The 22,969-nt window shown below is 30.9% G+C and overlaps 1 protein-coding gene and 1 long non-coding RNA gene across 2 annotated transcripts; both read left to right on the plus strand.

The window, feature by feature from the left end:
• The first annotated feature begins 5,116 nt into the window (after nt 1–5,116).
• Nucleotides 5,117–16,820, plus strand: LOC126683212 (serine/threonine-protein kinase STY8-like). The gene is made up of 16 exons (XM_050379060.2): nt 5,117–5,650; nt 5,959–6,073; nt 7,314–7,420; nt 7,613–7,732; nt 8,405–8,477; nt 8,938–9,048; nt 10,087–10,137; nt 11,223–11,362; nt 11,456–11,563; nt 12,558–12,631; nt 13,678–13,853; nt 14,722–14,817; nt 15,121–15,201; nt 15,318–15,368; nt 15,759–15,899; nt 16,511–16,820. The coding sequence occupies exons 1-16, from the start codon at nt 5,448–5,450 to the stop codon at nt 16,538–16,540; spliced, it is 1,677 nt and encodes a 558-aa protein (XP_050235017.1). The 5' UTR covers nt 5,117–5,447; the 3' UTR covers nt 16,541–16,820.
• Nucleotides 16,821–20,804: 3,984 nt separating this feature from the next.
• LOC126665519 (uncharacterized) lies at nt 20,805–21,587 on the plus strand. Its single transcript, XR_007637653.1, has 2 exons — nt 20,805–21,249; nt 21,373–21,587. It is a non-coding gene; the product is annotated as an uncharacterized LOC126665519 (long non-coding RNA).
• Nucleotides 21,588–22,969: the final 1,382 nt, after the last annotated feature.

A 22,969-nucleotide genomic window follows, 5' to 3' on the forward strand; every position in this document is an offset into this window, starting at 1 on the left:
ATTGCTTTTATTGTAAATATGATGTATGACACAATCAATTTATGAGATAAACTTATAGTTTAATGGCTTAAGAAAAGAAAGGACGCTATAACCTATACATCCATTATAAAGGCAAGATTTTCGACCAAACTTTAAGATTCTCTAATAAATTTATATATTTACAATTTTATCATCATTTTACTGAGATTTATAATATAATTGATTTACTCTACGGATGATGTGGTAAATTCGATCTATCTAATTTTTCTTGGATATCTGATTTAACTAGAGGTGAGCAAAAATCAAATTAAATCATTAATTGGACTGATAAATTTGTATGTGTATATAAATAACTATAAAATTTAATAATGTTATTATTTACATATAGATAATATATGTATATAAATAATATGTATCGACTAATAAATACTGATGAGATATAGTTCAAATATTATAAACGTTAAATAGTATTCTATTAAGTCGTGTATTTGATTCCTTCCACAAATACTTCCCTCTTTCATATTGATAAAAAAAAAAATTAACGATGTATTATTGGCATGGATTACAATCATTTCATGTAAATCTCACTGCTTTTATGTGGTATTTTATGTTCCCAAATCTGCTTTTATTTTACGTGCCAATGCAATCAATGTACTAAACATGGAATCTAAAATTATAATTTCTTTTAATTATAAACATACTAGTAATAAGAAAAACACTAGTAATAAAAAATTAATACATGCTTTCATGAAGAAAAGTAATTAAAATTTAAGATAAAAAACTTAAGAATTCGGAAATAATTAAAAGAAAAGTATTATGTTTTGGAGTGTCATCCCACTGGCTTAAACCTTTATTTATTCCTACAAAAGTCTATAATTTGATAGCCAATTAAAGCAAGAACTCCGAGTTAGTGGTAGACAAATTCAAGAAATAGTATATTCCTTAAGAAAAAGTTAGAGCATTCATGAATAAGTAACATCAACTATTAAATCTTCTGAAGGTTTAATATTAAATTAAATCTTAAATTTTAGTGTGATTTTTAATTACAGCACAAATTTTAGAATTTAACAGTATCAATCATTAATTTTTATTTTTTAATAAATCAGAATACCAAACTAAAAAACACTAACGTGAACATTATAATATCCAATTACGTCAACATTTTTGTTATTACATGATTGGTCGGTGTTTCAGTTTGCCAAAAAATAAAAATTGGCAAGTGATATTGTCAAATTTTAAAATTCATGTTATAATTATAAATCATGCTAAAATTGGTAGGGCTTACTACTTAGATGATTTCAGAAGTTATCCACTTCACACTTGATTATCAAGTGGTTACCGTGAATACGATAATTGGTAATTTAATTTGTAGTTAACCCATTTGGAAACTAGTTTTATTTTTGAATTGTCGGGAAATAACTTTCTTTACTATTTTTTCTTCTCGACTTGTTTTATTTTTATTATATCGGTATTTTTAATTGGTCTATTTGGACTTATGGACATAAAAGCTTGTATCCATATGTTATTGTTATCCATTTTATTTTTATTAGTCTAAATAAGATAATTAAATTTATTAGGATTATGTTTGTTCATTAGTTTTTTTTTTTTTTGATAATTTGGGGAGGGGGAGCGCTTGTGGGAGGAATCGAACCCACAACCTAGTAGTTTGCTGCTTAGCGCTTATACCATTTGAGCTATAACTCATTGGTTGTTCATTAGGTTTTTGTTTCCTATAAATAGTTATATTTTGCACTGTATTTATATTTGTATCACACAATTTATTAAAAAGAATATGTAAATTACAATTCTTTTTTATTGCTTAAGAATAGTTCAGTAATTTTATTTAGATTTTAAATCTCACAGCTAATTTTAATGTAATATAGACATAGTTCTATCATTTTAATTTTTGATTGGATTTTGGTCTAAAGCATATATACCTCCATAGTGAACCAATGAGAAAAGTAGAAAATGTATTTTTGAAATTAAAAAACTAAACAAGATAATTTTGGTAAACAACAAGGCATGAAATGAAAAAGGTTCAAAATCTGGGTAGCGCCATAAATATATTAAAAAACAAGATAATATGGGAAGTTTTATCAAAAATTATAGTTATCTCATAATTAAATTAACATAAAATATATATAAAAAATTGAAATTAAAAAACTAAATAAGATAATTTTACTAAACGAAAATGGTACGAAATAAAAAAAAGGTGCAAAATATGGGTAGCGTGTTAAAAATAAAATATGATAATCTTAAAAATTATAGTTATCTCATAATTAAATTATAAAATATATATGTGATGTTATAGTAATTATATTTATTAAAGGATAAACTCATTTTGGGACCCCTAAACTATACAATTTTAATTAATCAAATCCTTTAATTTCTATTTGACTTTCTCAGGTCTCTAAATTTTTATTTTTTGATTCATCAAGTCCCTCAACTTCTATTTGATTTTATCAGTTCTCTAAATTTTTATTTTTTGGTTTATTAGATCCTTAAACGGAGATTCATTTAAAGACTTAATGAACCAAAAAAATAAAATTTTAGGCAACTAATAAATTAAAAAACAAAATTTTAGAGATTTGAGGAAGTCAAGTAAAAATTGAGGGACCTGATAAATAAAAAAATAAAAATTTAGAGATTTGATGAAGCCAAATTAAAGTTGAGAGACCTGATAAACCAAAATCGTATGGTTCAAGGACCTCAAAATAAGTTTAGCTTTTATTAAATTGCATTTGAATGATTGGTCTAATGGCCAAGCCCTTCAACATGCATGAGGTCGGGAATTTGAACCTTCGATTCTTCTCAGACCGTAATTTGTCTAGTTTAACTTTAGAAAATGCATATTAATTTCTGTTAACCCCGCTAACAATTCATTTAGAGTAAATCTATCTATGATAAATAATTATATTTATTCACTTGTTTTTATATCATTGAAAAAATATCATATCTATTAACAATAATATTTAATAAAATTCACTTTTAAATTTCTATCTTAGTGTGTACGAAAGACGATGAATATATAGATAAAAAGTTTAATTTTTAATTTTATTTTTTGAACACTTTGTGAGACAAGTTCATTGTTCCAAAGAAAAAGGATTGAGAATCTTAATCTGAAAAATGGGTTAGTGCATGTTTACATCATGCTCTTGGATGTGACATGCAAAGTGATCATCATAATACGCTAATAGTGCCAAATTAGATATTTTTTCCATTAATAGTGATTTTTTTACTTTTTATTTTTGGATTATCTAATAATGAGTTGGGTAGCTAGATATTTATTACTATGAAAATCACACCATAGATCTGAAATTTAGCATTGCTAGTTTGTTACTTCTTCTTGATTCTTTAGCTGGGGTAAAAAATAATTAATCACGAAGAAAATGCAATCATTAAATTTCCCCTTTTAAGTATATAAAATATAATTTAACAGTTTATAAATAATAAAACAAAATTAAAATGCCAGTGAGGCCTAACCCAAGTGGTTAAGGCGCTCCAGTACATTCCTGAGATCTCGGTTTCGAGTCTCAGTAGGGCTAGTGTTTAAGGCCGATTTAAAATGGAAGTTTAACTACTAACCACCAAATACTAAACGTAATTAGATTCTACCACAGTCAAAAAAAAAAAACTAAATACTAATTATTATTAAAATTAATTTTTTAAATCTTAATTAATAATTCAGAAATAATAAATTAAATGAAAAATATTTACATGTATAATATATCAGAGCTCCCTAACAAAACATAACATGTTATGTTAAAACTTCAAAATATGAAGAGAAAAATATTAATCAAGACATAAAATATCATCATATCTAAACAATTAATTATTAGGAAAGACATAAAATTATTATTTTTGAAATATAATGGATACTATTAATCTGTTTATATTACAATCTGATAATAATCATTATTTATATAATAGAAAATTGAATTCAAAATTAAATAAAGGAACACATAGAAGAATTACGAAATGAACACTTTAATTAAATATTAAAAATTTATATTTACAGCTCAAATTATGTTGGCATAACTCATTGGTGCACTTAGTGATCCACCAACTCCATTCAATTCCATGGCCATTTCAAATCATAAAATGGTATTTGAATGAGTGAGATTGAAAGAACATCGAAAATAAAACTATCATTTATAATATAATTGATATCTCTGTCCATCAATATATCTATGAAAAAGATGTTTCTTTTTTAAAAAATCACAAAACTATCCAATTTATCTCCCTTCATAAAAGATAAATCGCAGACACAAATTATATATTTAGAAATACTTCTTTCATGTATCTTCGATATATTTTTGGGCAGATTGTACAAAGTAAAAAAATTTAGATATTAAAAGGTATCCATAAAAGTTTTAATAAATTTTAAGTCATTTTTACAATTTTTCTTATGTTTATATATTTACATATAAAAATGAAAAATTTATTTAAGTATGAAAATAGTATTTGGTGCAACACGTGTTAGAAACGCCTTATTTTCTTCTTTTCGAATCCACAAAAATTTATCATATTTATAATTTTTTAATAATGTAGTTTTTGTTTTTCTGACGAAACAATTAAGATTTAGTTTATGAACTAGCAGTATCAAGTGATGGGGTAGATCCTCTCGCCGGATTTTTTTTTTTAAATATAACTATAGAGGTTTTTTCTTTACCAGCACTACAAACCGCCCTTATAAGTGTTAGGGGCGGTTTTTTCTTCTTATAGACACGGTTAAAACCACCGATATAAATGTAAATTACCACACTTACACTTATTTTATTGTTATTTGATTTTCTAAATAATCAAACGCGAAAATTTCGACTTTCTTAAGTTGAAGTCCTGATCCGCCGACATTAAATATGGGGAGTTTTTTGTTGGATTTGAAACGGACCCAATTTTTTTTAAACCTTGACACACAAAATCTCAAAACAAAATATTTGTTATTTTTAGATAAAATTTATCCACGTGGAATTAAAAACCAAGCAAGCACATATTGCAATGCCTATAGCCGTATAGCGTGGGCGAATTTTATTATTGGTTTTTTTTTTCCCGTTAAAGTTTCTCCATAAATCTTCAAAATGACTAAGGGCAGCTTAGTCATTTCCATCTGACACACCAAAACTTAACAACCCTATCCATTTTAGAAAGAGGGAAAATTGACTAGCTCTGTTCGCATCTTTCTCTTGCTATATCTTCGCTAGAATTTATGTTAATGTAATACCCCTATTACTCTGCTACAAATATATTTAAGATGACGAAATTACCCTATATTTATCATCAAAATTTCGAGATTTACCTGCCCTTGTGGATAGATTCTTCTATCTTCGGTCAAAGATCCTTCTCTCTGTTTCAACACTGATCAAACACATACGCATACATAATTTTTTTCTTTTTTTTTTCCTCTGTTCCTCAGCTCATGGAAACAGCGTGATTCTTTATTCAGTAAGTGAAAAAAATAATTAAGAAGAATGGATTTAATGGAAGGAGTAGGAGAAAGCTCTTCGCCGCCGAGGAGTACTAGTGGCGGCGGCTATGGCGGAAGTTTCAGTAACTACGATGTGAGAAACGATGTGTATAATCGGTTAATAGAGAGTCGTCATGAAGAAGCTATCTCTAATCCGGAGTCGTTTCGTGAGCTTCTTGATGCTCACTTCAATCGCTTGCCTCCTAGGTATTTTTTCCCACTTAAATGCGTTAAGAGGCATGTTGTTATGTATTTAGTAGAATATGTATTGAGAATATTCAGTGTTCTGTTTTCTTATTTCTTGATTTTGTTGTTTGATTCTGTTATTTCTTTATAGTTTTAGTAATGTAAAAATTTCTAGAATGTGCATGTGCTTAGTTTGGTTGTATTTTTTAAATTTTGATTTCGAATGTAATCACAACAAAGAAACTGATGAACTGAGATTTCAACTTCTTGCGGTGCGAACTGATGAATTAATTGCTTTGTAATGCTTTTTTTAACTTATTTCGTATCAGTTATGGACTTGATGTCAACATGGATAGAGTGGAGGATGTTTTGGTACATCAAAAGCTTCTTGCATTGGCAAAAGATCCAGAGAAACGGCCTGCTTATCATATTCGATTCTTGGAGGTAGGTACCACCCATCTATTTGGCTTTGTAGGATGATTTTTAATATCTTTGCTGCTAAAGCTGATTTTAAATCAATGAAGATACCTTTTTGTTTTATCTATTTTGCTATGGATTCCAAATAATAGGATAATTTTTAGTTTCTTCTGAATAGTTTTTACACTGAATTATGAGATATGTAATTTGAGGAGAACAGTTAATTGGTCAGGATTTTAATGGAATTTAGGAAACAGTGCTGTATGTCTATTTTTATCATGAACTCGAGGCATCTGTATGTATAATCAACAACCTATTATGTGTTAGAATTGAAAGGAAGTTGAGGTGGATATTGCCAAAATTGTAATTGTGTAAACCATCAAAATGGGTATAAATGTGGTGATTTTGACAATGTTCACTCTGTTGTTCTCAGTTTCATATGGAAAGTGATGACGACAGAGACATATTTGTGATCGGTAAAATGAAGCTCATAATGATTATTGTCTCTTAGGTTTCAGTTGTAGATAGAGAAAGGGATTTACAGGGACTGACTGCTTTTTTAGCTTTAGGGTTTTTGTCTTTCAAATGAAAATTTATATGGTCATGTTGATCTAAGCTCTGAATCACTAATGAAAAATTTTACTTTCATCGTTTTTATCTTTCAAATGAAAATTTATATGGTCTTGTTGATTTGAGCTCTGAATCACTATTGACAAACTTTACTTTCAGCTTTGAGCTACTTGATTTTTACTTTTCTTACTTTATCTTATTGCAAGTTTACCTGACATCTGAATGGCAGCTACATTGTGCATTGAATATCCATCAGCTATCCCTTACACATAAAAATTCCCATCTATTGATTTTGCCAAGTGAAAATCCATCTCTCTCTCTCTTTGTTCTTGTTGACCGGTTGGAAAACTCAACTGTTTTCTCACTAGGAGCTTTATGAAACTTTTAGTCTTGTTTATTTTATAATTTTTCCCTGGTTCAATGAGTACCTGTAGATTATGAGTATCAAACTTTTGATTTAGCTATACAAATCACTCTAGTGAGTTTTGGCATGAAGATCTTTTTATGTAGTGCTGTTTTTTCTTGGAAATTTAAATGCTTAGATTTTAATTGAAAACCCTTATTTATATTGAGATGGTGAAGAAATCCTATGAAATTAATCTTCAGACAGTTAAATTCTTGCGAACTTGAATTGTAATTTTATTCAGCAAAGCAGCATCACTTCCTTTCCTTTTACTTCTTTTTTGCTGCCAAGTAGAACCACTGCACTAGATCAGATGATGGTGATGAACAACAATTTATGAACATCATTTCTGTCGAAAAGAATTTTGATGCAGACACTAGAGGAGATGTACCACATAAGAGGTATTTCTTCTAACAAAGATCTCGCTTCTCTGTGTTTCTATATATCAGATTTTCTCTTTGTAAGAGTGGATTTGCATTGGATGAATAGTGGTATTGTATGACATACTTTTTTTGTTCTGAGTTCAGTACAATACAAATATTGAATTTTAGGCACATTTTTTTATTGTTTTGTTATGTATGGCTTCCAAGTAGATTCAAAGACCGTGACGTTGATTTTGAGCCCTGCTCTAAGCTTGAGGATTTAAACTTGGATGTTAGGAAGACTTCCAAGGGCATTGAGGAAACATATAATACAGATAACATTTCTAGAAGGTACCTCAACAAACATTTGTTTTCTATTCGATTTTTTAATGCTGAAAGAGCAAAAAGACCATTTGTAAGCTGCCATGCATGAGAAAGAATCTTGCACTTTGGGTTTGGATGTAGGATTAGCTATATTGCTGTGAGTTACAATGGAATACTAATAATTGTGCCCTTTCAATTTTTTAATTCCTTTCAATTGCTAGCAAGAAGTAGATGCTCTCTAGTTGAAAGTCATTGAAATGAAAAAATCACTCAAGCGTTTTTTGCTTCTTACTATTAGGTTCAAGAAATCACTTTTCTCATTTCCTGCAAGAATTTTGAGCAACTTTTGATTTTTTCTTTTTTAACTTGAAATTCGGAAAGAAGTATGGTTTCTGATCAGAAATTTTTATGTCCCCTAAAGATTTTGTTTAGCTGATATCAGAAAACTCTTTTAAAGAATTGTGAAGTTTAAGTGAATCATGATGAACCCGATTGTATTTAAAATATTTTTAACTAATCTAAAACAACAGGTGAACTTGTAATCAGAAAATAAATTGTACCCTAATTGCATCAATTAAACTGAATTGGATGTCTGGATGATTATATGTTTATAGTCATCAGATCCATGTCTACCATTCTAGATGTATCATTTATCATACATGCATGGGGTGTAAGTTGTATGTCTTAAATTTTATGCAGGCAAGAAGCTGTACCTGTTCCAATCCATGAAGTTATTTTTTCCACCATCGACAAGCCAAAGCTTCTGAGTCAGGTATTTGGGAAGATTATGCCCATTACTCTGTTGAAAAACTATCAGTCTTCTTTTGTAAATTTACTTGTTCGTGACCTAAGTTTACAACCATGAAGTGAAGCATTTTTCAGCCACTGATTTTAATTCCATATTTGATGATGTCTTATGCAAGAAAGCATAAATGGAAAAATGAAACTGAGATTGGAAGTTTTTGTCCCTCCCCCTTCTAATTGTTTCTTTCTTCTGCTTTACAAACCATGAATAAGTTATGTGAGTATCTAGGGAATTGATATATACCAAAACAAAAAATATTTCTTTCTCTGAGGTTTTTGATGTTATTTTTCAGGTTACTGAGATTAAGATTGATTGTTATTTGTATCATAGGATTTATTTCATGTTCTAGTGGTTTTACTGTCCTTATTGATACATTCACCCGGGCTTCAGCCTGCTATTTGTCCACTCATAAGATGTCTTCTTGTAGCTTTCTGCTCTGCTTTCAGATATAGGACTTAACATCCGCGAAGCACATGTTTTCTCCACAACCGATGGCTACTCTTTAGATGTATTTGTGGTTGATGGATGGCCTGTTCAGGTAGTTTTTACTTGATCATGTAATACAACTGTGTCATTTGGTTTGCTCTTTATTATCAGATCTCCATATGTTGATGTTCTCTCTCATATGTGAAACCAATTTTGCTGCATGTTATCCTCACATATCTTAATTCATTCGTCTTGATAATTAGTCCGAGTGATCTCTTTTATTTTATGTCATGACTCTTGTTGAATTTAACTATGTGGTGATGACATTCTGTTTTATACAAGTATGGCCACTACCTGTATGCTATGAAGCACCTATACTTCTCAGAGGTATAGGTGCGTATGCATGGGACATAGTGGAGAAACGTATGGGACAAGGCGAAATGACTGTTCCCGCAATTTTTACCGTTGAAGGAGGATGACACGCCATGGGACACAACAAGAGATTCTTAAAAAAGTTTTGGGTCTTTTTAAAATAAAAACGCAGCCCTCTTCTAATATTTTTCTTTAAAACATCAACACAGCCCAATCTCTTTTTTAAATAAAATCACAGCCCTCTTTTCAATGCTCCTTTCCTAATTTTTTGATTTTTTCTTATAGTTACTTTTTTTTTCCAATTTAAACACAAAAAAATACCCACTTAATGATTTTTCTTTAATTTTATGGTTTACTCTTCTTTAAATGATGCGAGTGATGATTACTCATCAAAACCACAGAAGATAACTTTGATATATACACATATATTGACAATATATAATTTGTCATGTTACCGCTGTGTCTCTGCTCATTGTTTTTAGAAAATAATTTGCAGTGTCTGTACCCATACCTGCACCAGTTCCTGTAACCGTATCAGTGCTTCATAGCCTGTATGTGGAGTGCTTGATGTTCAGTGAAAAAGTCCTACAAATTTGAGTTACTACCATTTTTTTGAACAACTGCACATTTTCTTTGTTTTTTGATCAAATTGGTCTGAAACTATGCTTTTTCCCAGGACAATGGCCTTAAACTATTAAGGAGCATTGTGATTATATTTCCTTATGACAGGGATCTGTGCTGAGTCCAAATGTTGCTGACTTTGCAATGTTGTGGCCAGGATACAGATGGATTGCTTGAAGCTATGGGAAAATCCATTGCAAGATGTGAGGTAAAGTTTGTCTCTTTGTATTTTAATTGTCTGGTTGTAATTCTTTTGTTTAATCACGTTGCTGTACTAGGAAGCTCAATTTTTCCTTGATAGAGAAATAAGAGCGTTTCTTAATTTTCTGGAATGGTCTAACAATAACAGTTCTCCACTTGTAATGTGATCATTCGGAAGGGACTGCACATGTTAAGGGAGAAAATCTATAGTCTTTGCTGATGAATACACATTATCTTGTTGGTGCTAGTCGACTCTTGGTTTTAAATGACATGTTATGCGTTTTTGATTGATCTTGTTTATATTTAGCCTAGAGGAAGAGGGGTTTGGATATCTAATATAAGTGTACTTTACATTGGAAAGGGAAAGGCTAAGCCGGAAATTAACGTGCTGGCTGGATATGTAAACCCAGTGCCATATGGGTTGTGTTGCTGTTTATAAAGTCTTCTGATTTCAAATACGGATCTTTGACATGCATTTTGTGAAGTTACCCAGTGTTTGGGCATTTGTCCAGTCATAACAGGGTTTAGGGTGGGGAGATTCCTCTCAAAAGAAAAAGAAAAGAAAGAGAAGATTCCAAAGTGAAACAGAAAAATATGTGGGAAAGATTTTATTGTATTTTCCAAATATGTGAAAATTTTATGGTGTTGACAATAAGTTATCATGCTTTGTAATTATTGTACTTGTACTCCTCTTTTTAGTTGTATTGTCCAAATTTGGCCTTGCTGAAATGAAGCTGAACTACATTGAAGTCATAAATAATTTCAGTTTTCAACTGCAAATATGAAAAACAAAATGTCTTTTCATCTTTCCTAGTTAGACATTAGTGTTTGATTTCATAATAGAAATTAAATGAGATATTGAAATAAAGAATGCTTTTCTCTCAGGAGATCGAACTGTCATAAAATTAGCCCTTAAAAGTTAAACAGACAGTTTTTTTAGAATTGGACTTTCTTTGTAAACAATTTAAGAATTGGACTTGGTTAACCAAATTTGCTAATTTAGTGGTCATTTGACTTCTCCACTATAGTTTAACGGCAGCTGCTCCTTTTTTTTGGGGAATTGAAATGCTTATTTCTTCTTGAAAATTGTAGGGGTCGTGGTCTGGTTCTTTGCATTTTCATTTAGCAACTGATAAAGTTTCAGCAGCACCGACACAATCTGGGGAGTGGGAAATTGATAGACGATTACTGAAGTTAGGGGAAAGAATTGCTTCTGGTTCTTGTGGAGATTTGTGAGTTCAACCTTTTCTGAATTACTTGCCTAATTTGGTTAACCCTACTGTTTCCTTAAATATCATTTTCTTTTTCATTCTGTCTGTATGAAGGTATCATGGAGTTTACCTTAGTCAAGATGTGGCTGTTAAAGTTCTTAGATCTGAGCAGTTAAACGATACTCAAGAAGAGGAGTTCTCTCAAGAAGTTGCAATTCTAAGGTGAATAGTTGTGAACTGTTTGAACATTTACTGTCTGACAATGTTATAAGTGTTTCTCGTCCTATTTTACTGATGTCACTTTGTTACATACTTTACATACTTTTGCTTCCTGATGTGATTTTTTTAAAAAACCAATGTTTCCTGGAGTAAATATACTAAAACAAACTGTTTATGATTGGATTGACCTCTTGAAAGCAAACTGGCATTTATGTTTTTCATATTATTGTTTTATTTTGCTGGAGTTCTTCAATTAGATTATACCACTTTTGTGGAATTGCAAGTACCAATGTCATCTACTATTATTATATGTAGTGATGGTGAACAGTGAACATCCATGATGTTATCTGTCAGCTAGTATTTCAAATTTTAAAAGCATTCTGTCCTCTGGACAGTGGCGGAACAATGAACATGAACCAAATCTACTTGTTTTTGCTATATATATATATATATATATATATATATATATATATATATATATATATTTATATATATGATGTGCCTTCCTGATGCTATGTCTCTAAGCATGCCATTTTACTCCCTATACTATTTATTATAGAATGAATATAAATACTTGAATATGCTTTACAGCTTTAGATTTGAAATGAAATGTTCATCCCAGTATTTTGGGCTGCTTAAAAATCCCATATAAACTATGTGAGTATTTTTATGAAGCTGTAATGATGATTTTATTCTGGAAGCATTGTGCTGTATTCTTTCAGTCTATATGGATAGCTTTTTACTATGTTTTTATATTTGCAAGTAGTTGAGGGGTAGCCTTTCCAATTGCAAGGCTTCCCTTTTGTTCCTTGGATGATCACATATCTGAGTCATGGAATAACCATTTTTTTTTTGCAAAAAGCAACCGGAAGTTGTTAATGCTATTACACCTTTGAAAAGCAAGGACTCTTGTGCGCAGGATGCCCTTTTTCTTTGCACCTGGAAACTGTCCTAGTTACTTATCTTTTCTCTTTGGAATTATGTTTTCTGGATGCAGGAAGGTCCAACATAGAAATGTCGTTCATTTTATTGGTGCATGCACGGAGTCTCCACATTTGTGCATAGTAACAGGTAGTAATTCCTTGCATGCAGAAAAACCTTTGCTTTTAGTTTCTTACTCCCCCCCAGCTTCCAATTTTATTTGGTCAGCAGCCAATAATAAATGCACATGTGTTGAGATCAATAAGAATAGAGCTCTAGGACTTGTACTTCAGAAAGGTACCCGACTTGAGCATATATGCAAATTATTCTAAATGGACTTCTTTTGAGGGCTCCTTTATTAAGACTATAACTTTCTATTCTTCAATTTGCAGTTGATTATCATCTAAACTACAGTCAGTTATTTGACTTTATTCTTGTTGAAGTACCATAGAATACGTAACACTATGACATCAGTTGTCTAGGGATCATGAAACAATGCTAAAGGAGGAGTTTTTACTGGGGCCGCAACTATTATTAAATATGTGATCATGAACTGGGATTGTTAGCCTGATTTTGTTGGATTATGTGAACCCCTACTCCCCTTGCTTTCACAACAAAAAAATATCCTTATCTAAACTCATATTGTGAAGTGAAATAGGACACTTATGATTTTGATAATCTTGTCAAACTAATAGACAAAGATGCTTACAGTAAACACTCTTCTTTATTATTAATTAAGCCTCTACTGTATTGTATGAGAAGCCACATTGGTCAAGTGTTCTTGACTATGATCTGTTTCCATCAATAGTTTTAGCATATATGCTACTTGTCTATGCAAGGATGGGAAACTATATCTGTTTAATTCTAAGTGGAAGGTGCAAGTTAATACTTACATGACATGAATATAGTAGAACTTCTGTCTCGATGGAGGATTGTCTTGTCAAAATAAGTAAAATGGAACAAAATTTCTAAAGCATTGCATTCTCTTTCCGTTCCTCTAGGCTTTTGGCTACCAGATTGATGCTAGATTTTTGCATGTGGCGGTCTCACTTTAATACTGAAATCAGTCCCCCAGTTTTAAGGTTCTCACATTAGTTCCTGTTTAGAATACTTTTGGGGTGAATTTTGGGTTTTTCGCATTTCAATTATTTTCTTTTAAATTTGTTATTTCTGTTTAAGTCTCATTTTCATTGCAGAGTATATGCCTGGTGGAAGTCTCTACAGTTACTTGCATAAAAACCATAATAAATTGAAGCTTCCGCAGTTATTGAAGTTTGGAATAGATGTTTCCAGAGGAATGGAGTACTTGCATCAAAACAACATAATTCATAGGGATTTGAAGACAGCAAATTTGTTAATGGACAGTCACAATGTAAGGATTTTCTTTTAGACTAATTGAATCCAGATTACATATTTGTTTCTCCCTGGAGTATCTAATATGAAGTATGTTTAGATCAATCTTTCTTTAGTAATTAACACTTAGGCGCAGACTAAAGTTGTACAGAGAGTGGTAGAGGGATGGGTTATACCTTACAAATGGGAAAAGAATCAAACTATTTACTTCTAAAAATTTTGTGAACTTTTTTTAGGACAATTGTTTTTGTGAACGTATGGCTTGAGCACAGTAATGGGACTGAAATGATAAAGCTTCTTTGCAACTGCATTGTGTTCTCTAGTTTTTCCACCCTCTGCAGCTCTTATATCATTAAGCTCCTCGCATGATCAGTTACTGATCCTCATACTGCTCATTTCTCGGAATTTGGGGAGCCTTGGAAGATATGCTCGGCGATATGCATATTGCTGAAAGATATCAATCTTTTAGCTTCGCAGGAACCATTGATTGGAATGTCAATTTTCTGGTTGGAATTGGATTTTATTCAGTTTTTTATCTGTTCGTGCATTTAATCAGCTCTGGATAAGTGCTCTCATAATATGCTATTAAAATTGTTGGCCACGCATTGAGTTCAAGGTGCAAAATTAGAATTTTATCAAGTTCTCATAAACATTGTTGTTGATGATGTATGTGGCTCTGAAATGTTTGATTTGCTTGTCATGTTTCCCTTGTAATTTGATTGGACTCGGTTTGCATACATTTACTTATTTGTGTTTTTATGTTTATAAATATTTAAGTCTTAATTTATTTTTGTTCGTATATATGTCTGTTCAACTAAATAGGGTTAAGTTCAGGTGATAGGTTCAGCTTCTTAATATAACAGGAAAGATGTATTTTTTGTCTCAAGGTTGTCAAGGTGGCAGATTTTGGAGTTGCTCGGTTCCAGAATCAAGAGGGTGTAATGACAGCGGAGACTGGAACATACAGATGGATGGCACCTGAGGTTAGAATGTCTTAAATGCAATTATGCAATTTGAATCTTCAGTCATTGATTTGCAGCCTGTTGGTGACTTATGTTGCTTTGAACATTTATCGGATATGCCTCTTTATTTGGGCTGCTCCTTTGGTATTCTGCCTTTTTGTTCTTATTTTTATCTTGTAATTCCAACAATTAAATATAATATTGATGTACTAATGTTATGTTTTTGAAGTTCATATGCATAAAATTTAACTTCATGTGGTTTTTAGCATCTCTCTTTTCACTTTCACCGTGGTTGTCTCTTACATACAATTTCTCTGGTTCAAGGTTATAAACCATCAGCCATATGATCAAAAAGCAGATATATTCAGTTTTGCTATTGTCCTGTGGGAACTGATAACAGCCAAGGTATGAACTAATATTAAAAGCAGGGCTTTTGAGGGTGTACAAAAATTCAAGTTTAAAATATGAGTCCCACTCTTGTGAACCACAATTCTCACTTGGCAGTTTTACTGGTGTTGCAGGTGCCATATGATACCATGACTCCATTACAAGCTGCCTTGGGAGTAAGACAGGTAGGCGCTTTTAAAAATCAATTTAGCAATCTAGTTGAGAAATTCCACTTGAATATGTTACGTAGTTATCCAACTAGAGAGAGGTTTTTTTTATGTGCGCACTTGCTTCTTTTCTGGACAATTAGAGAGAACTGCAAGAAAATTATTTTAGGACCTACTACTAGCATTTAGCTGAACTATGATCTAGTGTAAATCGTAAGAAAAACAACTTAAAAATGTTCATGGAAATAAGTTCAACAAGAAAAGAAAAATTAGGAAATAAGAAATGGAAATTTTATCTGCTTCTAGAGTGATTTTTTCTCTTGGAATCTTCACTGGATGCGGCATTGTAATTGTGTTTTCTTGTTCAAATCTTCCTTTTGTTTAATGGATGCTTAATCCATATTTTAGGGGCTACGTCCAGATCTTCCTCAGGATGCACACCCAAAGCTATTGGACTTGATGAAGAGATGTTGGGAAACTACTCCATCCAATCGTCCATCCTTCTCTGAGATAACAGTTGAACTTGAAATGCTTCTCCAGGAAGTTCAGGTAAAGTTCTTTTTAACACCCCAATTACTGCCAGCACTTTGTAGGGTCTTATATAAAAAGTAATAAGTGAATATTTTTATTTTTATTTCAAAACACTTTTCGAGAAGAAAAATACCTACTTAAGTGGGGTGTATCACACTTAGACCTGTGCATGGTTCTTGCTACCCGTCCATGCCCTCCAATTGGACAGGTTTAGGTACTTAAATTTACTATGTCCGCATTTTTGCTGGCAGAGTTGGACCTTTTTTTTAGCTAAAGTTTCACATAGGTTGAAAACGTCCGGCTAGAGTCCGTTTAATTTCAATTCATAGGTTTAATTTGGATACTGAAATTCAACTGTTGGATGCATTTACGTCCAACGGCTATAAATGAGACAAAATGAGACACATTGTCGCTCTCCTATTTAAGGGTTTGGAGAGTGGAAATCCTTCCCTGCACCAAATGACCAAGTGGAAAATATTCTGAGTACATATCACACAATGTAGGGTTTTGAAATAATCTTTGTGGTGTAGGGAGGGATCTTGTTTTTTGAAAAAAATAAATAATTGTAGCAAATATAAGAATTGCGATTTAAATAATTCTATAAATCTAACAAGATGTCCACTTTCCAGGAAACTACGGATGCAGCAAACGACAGCTGAACTAACTGCAAAATACAGTATTCTAACCCTTACATTTTGACGATCCCTTTTTTGTTTGTTGTTGTTCCTTGAAAAATAGTTAACTAGAGTTTTATGTACAATCGAGGGAAAATGATTTTACCACGGCTGCAAGTACAATACTGAAGAAAAGGATCGACTCAAAGATTTCTACTTTTTCTTTTCTTTTGAAATTCCACAAATAGCAGCTTCTTGTAAAGAAATTCAGTTACTTTACGCTCTGTCGTAGAGCTTTTAAATAGCAATGTATGGTTTACATATATACACTTCTCTTCATTGTTAGAGTTTTAACATTTTTTTTTGTAGTTCCAATCATTGATTTTGAATTTGAATTTCCTATCTGTGTTAGAAATTTTCATATTTAAAATAGGCTATGTGGTGTGCTAATTTGGTGTAAGAGAGCAGAGTTTATATTGTTTATGACAGAATGTGGCTGCGGCGCCTGATTCAACTCACCACACTACCCGGTTCACATTTGAGCAGGTATCTACATTTTTAGATGCTGTCATTGTATGAAATAATTGGATGTACAATGACACTTTTGTCAGCTTTTGTCTTAAATTTTCTGTTGCTCGTCCTTTGGCAAAGACGTGGCTTTACAATATAAAAGTCTCCAGTTTGTTTTTTGTATTTCGTTCTCTTGAATGTTTCATAGTTGTAAAGATTGACTATTTGTTCTTTTTTTTTTGTTCTATATGTTGATTTTTTTGGATTAGGTAACATTATCTTTACCAAAAAAGATAAAGGAAAATGATCCAAAAGTAACAAGTGGGAGATAATAGAGCAAATATGCATTGTTAAGGGCATTTTCAATTAAACTTGTAGACATTAAAGTTAATGATATCGTGAGAATATATTTTTAGAGTTAGACATAAAATTTATGGTTGAAAAATAAGAGAACTTTATTTTGAATAAAATTACTTTTTAAAAATAGAAATGAGTTGGAAATGGCCTAACATAATTATCTGGCTTATATTGGAACGTAGCTTAGCTAGTTTTTGAAGAAGTTTCAGTAATTATTCAAATGAATCTCAGATTATTTTATGAAAACTTTTAAAAATAAATAAGTTTTTTTTATTGAATTTTCACGTAACTCCATAAGACGGAATAAAAGAAAAGAAAAATTTATACTATTTAGATACAATTTCGGATCAAGTATTTAAAATAAATAGGTAAAGAATAGCATCGCTGAATTGTCTTAAATTCAAATTTCATGTGGAGCTAAAAATGTCCATAAGTATTGATACAGGTTAAGCTAACAAGAATATGCTCATAGTCTCACCAGTTCAATAGTTTATTTTTGAACTGTATGGTAAAAACCTGTATGTACGTCATGTTATATAGATTCTACAGATTCTCTTACAATCAACGATACTATTCTTTTTCTCTGAAAAAGATTGATTACTTGTTTATTTAAATGAAAATCAGTTTAATATTTAAATCTTTCAACTGGATTGCATTGACTTGTATTTGTAGTAGCTAATTATAATTTAAAAAATTAACAACTCTATTGGCTTCTACCAAGGGAAGATAGATAATAATACTTGAAAACTCCAAATTATTGGAGCCAGTTCACAGATAGCGTGTTGAAGGGTCAACTAACAAAAAATATTAATAATTTCTACCATATTTCCAATTTTAGTAGAAATATGTTTGCAGATACAAATCCTATGGTTTACTTAATTGGGTTTACTTAATTTATTTGTGGGATTAATTTATTGTATATATGCACAGCTCAATCAAGTGTAGTTTTAGTTAACCTCAAGGAGTAGATGAGTTGTTAAGACGCTTTTTTAGCTTAAGTGAGGTTGCGGATTCGAACCGTAATTATGCATGCAGCCGTTTAAAATTTGGGGCCAGAGTTTGCCTCCCGCAAGGGACCTACACGGCTCGAGAGGAGATTTGTCTAAATGTGGAAAGTTTAAAGGTGTCGTCTCATAGTTGAGACCCGTTCGGGAAATTTCATGGATCCTATACCAAAAACAAAGTGTAGTTTTAGTTTGTTTGTTTTTTTTCCATAAAAAGAAATTCTTAAATATCAAAAATAAAAAATTAAATTAAATATCGTACATAATCTTTGTCGACCCGCATTATCCGTTCATAAAAGAGAAAATACGACACAGTGAAACAAATTATCAAACGATTGAATCTCAATTAAAGCATGATATACAATTAGATTACAAAATATAATACCTCAGAAAATTATTATTAATTGAACTTTTATTTCATAATTTAATATAATCAATAATAAATGTTGAATAAAAGTATCATATAGCCAATTCAATAGAATTCGATTGATATTGAAATTATATATTTCTAGTAAAGTTTTGAATTCGATCTTCTAATAAAAAATTACAAATGCGTGTTTTATGTAAGTCCACTTGTACACATAATATTGAAGATCTAGAATAAAATTGGAAGTTAGCTAACAACTCTATATTAAATTATATTTACTATTAATCTAATATAACTAGTCGTGTATCCACAGTAACATGAAATAACATTTAATATAAATTTTTAAATATTAATTTGTAAGTTTATTATTAATAGTTTTAGTTTAACAACACGTGACTGTATATTACAATGTCCATGCACTACAACAAAAACAACTTTTTGTGACATACTTATAATAACATTTTTGACATATGTCATCCTAAATAATAAAAAGCTGTTTAAGTGGTATTTTAAGAAATGACACTGTATTGTCATTAGAATCAGCACATATGTTTATTTTATTATGTATTAATTATACTTCATAAGTATTATTATAATACTACTCCCTAGTCTTGCACGTCAGTGGCAAGTTTTGGTCTTGCACTTTAGTGGCAAGTTTTGGTCTTGTGCCTACGGCGACAAGTGGCGGTTGTCTTCTTTTTATTTGGATTCTACATAGTCAGTGGAGAAAATCTGTTGGAGGTAGTAAAGTTAGTGGGATCAAGTTTCTGTTATTGGCTGAGCAGGAGTGTCTTTGAGAGGATTTGGCCGTCAGTTGTGGGTGTGGGTGTTGATTTGTCCCCCATTTTGGTTGGTTTTATTGGTTTTCTCTCAGCCAATACATACTTATTACCAAGTTCATGTACATTACTTAAGTTTTTTTAGTGTATTGTTACCGAGAAATTTTGTTTTAAGTATTACGATAATCCGGTGTCAAAGGAATGGCTTCCTTACGGATCGTACATGAGGTATGTAGTGAAGAAGGATATGGGTTTGGCGTCGAATAAGTGGCTGAGGGGAACAATTGCAGATAGTCCTTCTAGGGCTGAAGTGGAGGAAGAAGATGCTGATATGGCTAATTTAAATGGTCAGATTGCTAAAAATCTGGTCATTGACAAATCTAATCAAAATTTCAATTTTAAAAAGGAAGGAGGGATAAGAAAGGGCCCTGATTTGTCTCTAACTAATGCGTTGATTATGGGAGATCCGAAGCTGGGAAGATTTTCTACATCACAGGTTGGCAATATTTCCAATTCTGTTGGAACGTGTGATGAGGTGGCATTTAAACCAAAAAGAAAAATTAGTTGTATGGAGTTGCTTAGTGGGGAAGTAGAGTTTGGGCCCAATTTTCATCAATCTGATTTTTCAGGACAGAAGAAGGTTGGTCTCGGCTGTGTTATTCGCAATTGCTATGGAGATATGCTTCAGGCCAGAGGTTGTAGTTTTACTGCTGCTTATTCCCCTCATATGGCTGAACTTATGAGTATCTGTGAGGCTCTTTCGTGGATCAAATATTGTAGCAATGTGATTATAGAGTCGGACGCCATGAATGTGGTTTCGGAATTGCGAAGTGCGGATTTAGTAGATATGGATTGGATGCTCTAGTGGGTGCTTAGAGCTTGTGAAGCAATTAGATAATTTTTCTTTTATTTTTGTAAGGCGATCTGCGAATCGAGTATCGCATGCTTTAGCCCAACATGCTCGTTCCTTGTCAGGTCATCGGGAATAGTTTTCGGATTACCCTGAATTTCTTACATCTGTAATTGCTTCAGATTGATTTATGATATTAGATGATTCTCAAAAAAAAAAAAGAAATGACACTAAAAATACATTTTTACTTTAATATCTTTTTAGCTGTTGAAGATAAAAATTTTATCACTATTTAATTTAAATTTTAATTTTAACTTTCAGCCTAATTTTTCTCCACGTTCTTCATCAATCATCAATAAAACCAACCACTAACTCCTCAGTTATCTCTTTATTATCGCAAATATTTTTCATTAATAGCATCAAGATACTAAAGGTTAAGTGCATCTGAACTCTCAATCCCACTGGGAATCTTTTCGTTACTCAAGTTTAAACCGATCACACGGCGAAGAGCGCCGTCGCACCTTGCTCCAGCCCAATTGCAACAATCTGCAGTAGAAGTCCAGCGCAATAATCTTGTGGATGTAAATGGATCAAATTTTAAGCTATTGAGGAACTGGAGTACTAACAACAATTGCTCATCGCTCCGGCATAAGCCAGAAACAAGAGAAGTTACATGGAATGGAAGAGCAGTATGGAAGAAAACCATATTAAGAATGGATTTTCCTTCATTTGCAGAAGATTAGGAGACGCTCATGTTACTGAAGTTTGGAAGAGGTGATTGGTCTGATATTTAGGTGGCACTGCAGGTCAAGAACAATTGATGCGGTAGTCGGATCTAAAATTGCAGAATTCCCCCTGTGTCAAATTCAAATGGTTGTCCTTATTAGGTTATTGATTTCTAATCTTATTTTTTTGTTCATATTTTTTTTTACAAATTTAATTTTATTGCAATTTAATTATTCAATAATTTTTTTATTTGTTCTCTCTTAAATTTTATTTTTATTTTGTAGGTTAACATCAAAAATAAAAATGGTCCATTTACAGCAAGCACCTATAAATTGGTGGACATCTACAACTGATATTAAATTCGGAGCTCGACGGAATATAGTTTGATAGAGTTCTTTTTTTTTTCATTCCCATTGTAATCTATAATTTTTTAAATAATATTAAAAATATGTGTGTAACTTTTCAGATTATTTTTATCAAATATATGGAGCATATGTTATTGATTGTTGTTCTGTATTTGTTTTTTTTTGTTGATATTTATGAATGAGCAGAGTATAAACCACCAACACGTATTAAATTAAATGAAAAACTAGCCATATAAAATTATCATAGTATAATAAATGTTACAGTATCATGATTTTTTTCATAACCTATTTATAATAAGAAGAAGAAGAAGAAGAATATAGCTATTTCATAATAAATTAGTAGTTAATGCAACACTTTATAAATATTGCTCCAATATTTTTATAGTAATATTAAATAAATGTCACAATAAATATTTTTAAATGTTACTCTAAATGGCTACAAACATTTGTATTAAATATCGCTTAAACACATAACGACACCGACAAATGTAACATATTAATGACATTTATAAAAAATGTTGGTATAAACTTTAAACAACGTTTTTTTAATATTAAGTAACATTTGATCAATGTCACAATTGATCATTTTTGTTGTAGTGATGTTACTGTTTTTTTAGTTCGGTAATATCAATTTGCCAAAAAAATGGTGTAGTAATTGTTAAGTTTTAAAGTGTGTGGTGTAATTGTAAATTAAGGTAAAGTTCATATATTAATTTGTAATTAATCCTTTAAATTTTATAAAAAAATTAATCTTTATATTTCAAATTTATCCTTCTAATAATGACTCTATAATTCAATTTATAAAACATTAATTAAAGAATAATTTAATTAATATGATTATATCAGTCTTTACCCTTGTAATGTAAAAGCCAAAAGAAACAATTTTTTAATATGTACATCCTTTGATCTAAAATATTTGTCGCAATTGATTTTTTTTTTAATATTTGTCACTTTATAATATTAAGAGAATATTTGTTGCTACTTTTTCAAGTTTACCTCCTATTTTTTTTAAATACAATAACACAAATTTAAAATAATTATAAATGTTATAATAAATTTTAAGATATAGTTAATTTAATAAAAGTGTTTATAAATTAAGACACAATAATTATTTTTTTAATTCTCCTGTTAAAGACAAATGCGATAAATATTATATGGACCGGAAAAATATAACTGTGGCTAAAAGAAAGAACTTAGTAAAAAAAGAAAACAGGAGTAAACAAGATCATCAATATGCATTTTTAAAACAACTAAATCGAACAGAACAATATATCTCATAATAAATTTATTTGCTCGACATACATTAATTACCTGATTTGTTCTCCCTTGTAAATTAGTAGTAGGTTGTAATTATATTGTACTAGAAACAATTTCATTTTATGCATTAATTATCATTCATAATTTTATATAAAGATTAGGTAGGCTGTGAGGAGAGAAATAACTCAATTTTTCTTGGAATATATTCTTTTAATTTGAATAAATTAAAATTAGTATAGCTAAAAATAAGTAGAATCCT

This window comes from Mercurialis annua, linkage group LG1-X (assembly GCF_937616625.2).
Source record: "Mercurialis annua linkage group LG1-X, ddMerAnnu1.2, whole genome shotgun sequence".
In the NCBI taxonomy this organism is placed as follows: domain Eukaryota; kingdom Viridiplantae; phylum Streptophyta; class Magnoliopsida; order Malpighiales; family Euphorbiaceae; genus Mercurialis; species Mercurialis annua.

Coding starts and splice junctions, on each gene's coding strand:
- LOC126683212 (XM_050379060.2), top strand. CDS start 5,448: ATGGATTTAATGGAAGGAGTAGGAGAAAGCTCTTCGCCGCCGAGGAGT. Junction 7,421..7,612: donor GGAGATGTACCACATAAGAG/GTATTTCTTCTA, acceptor GCTTCCAAGTAG/ATTCAAAGACCGTGACGTTG. Junction 12,632..13,677: donor ACATTTGTGCATAGTAACAG/GTAGTAATTCCT, acceptor TTTTCATTGCAG/AGTATATGCCTGGTGGAAGT.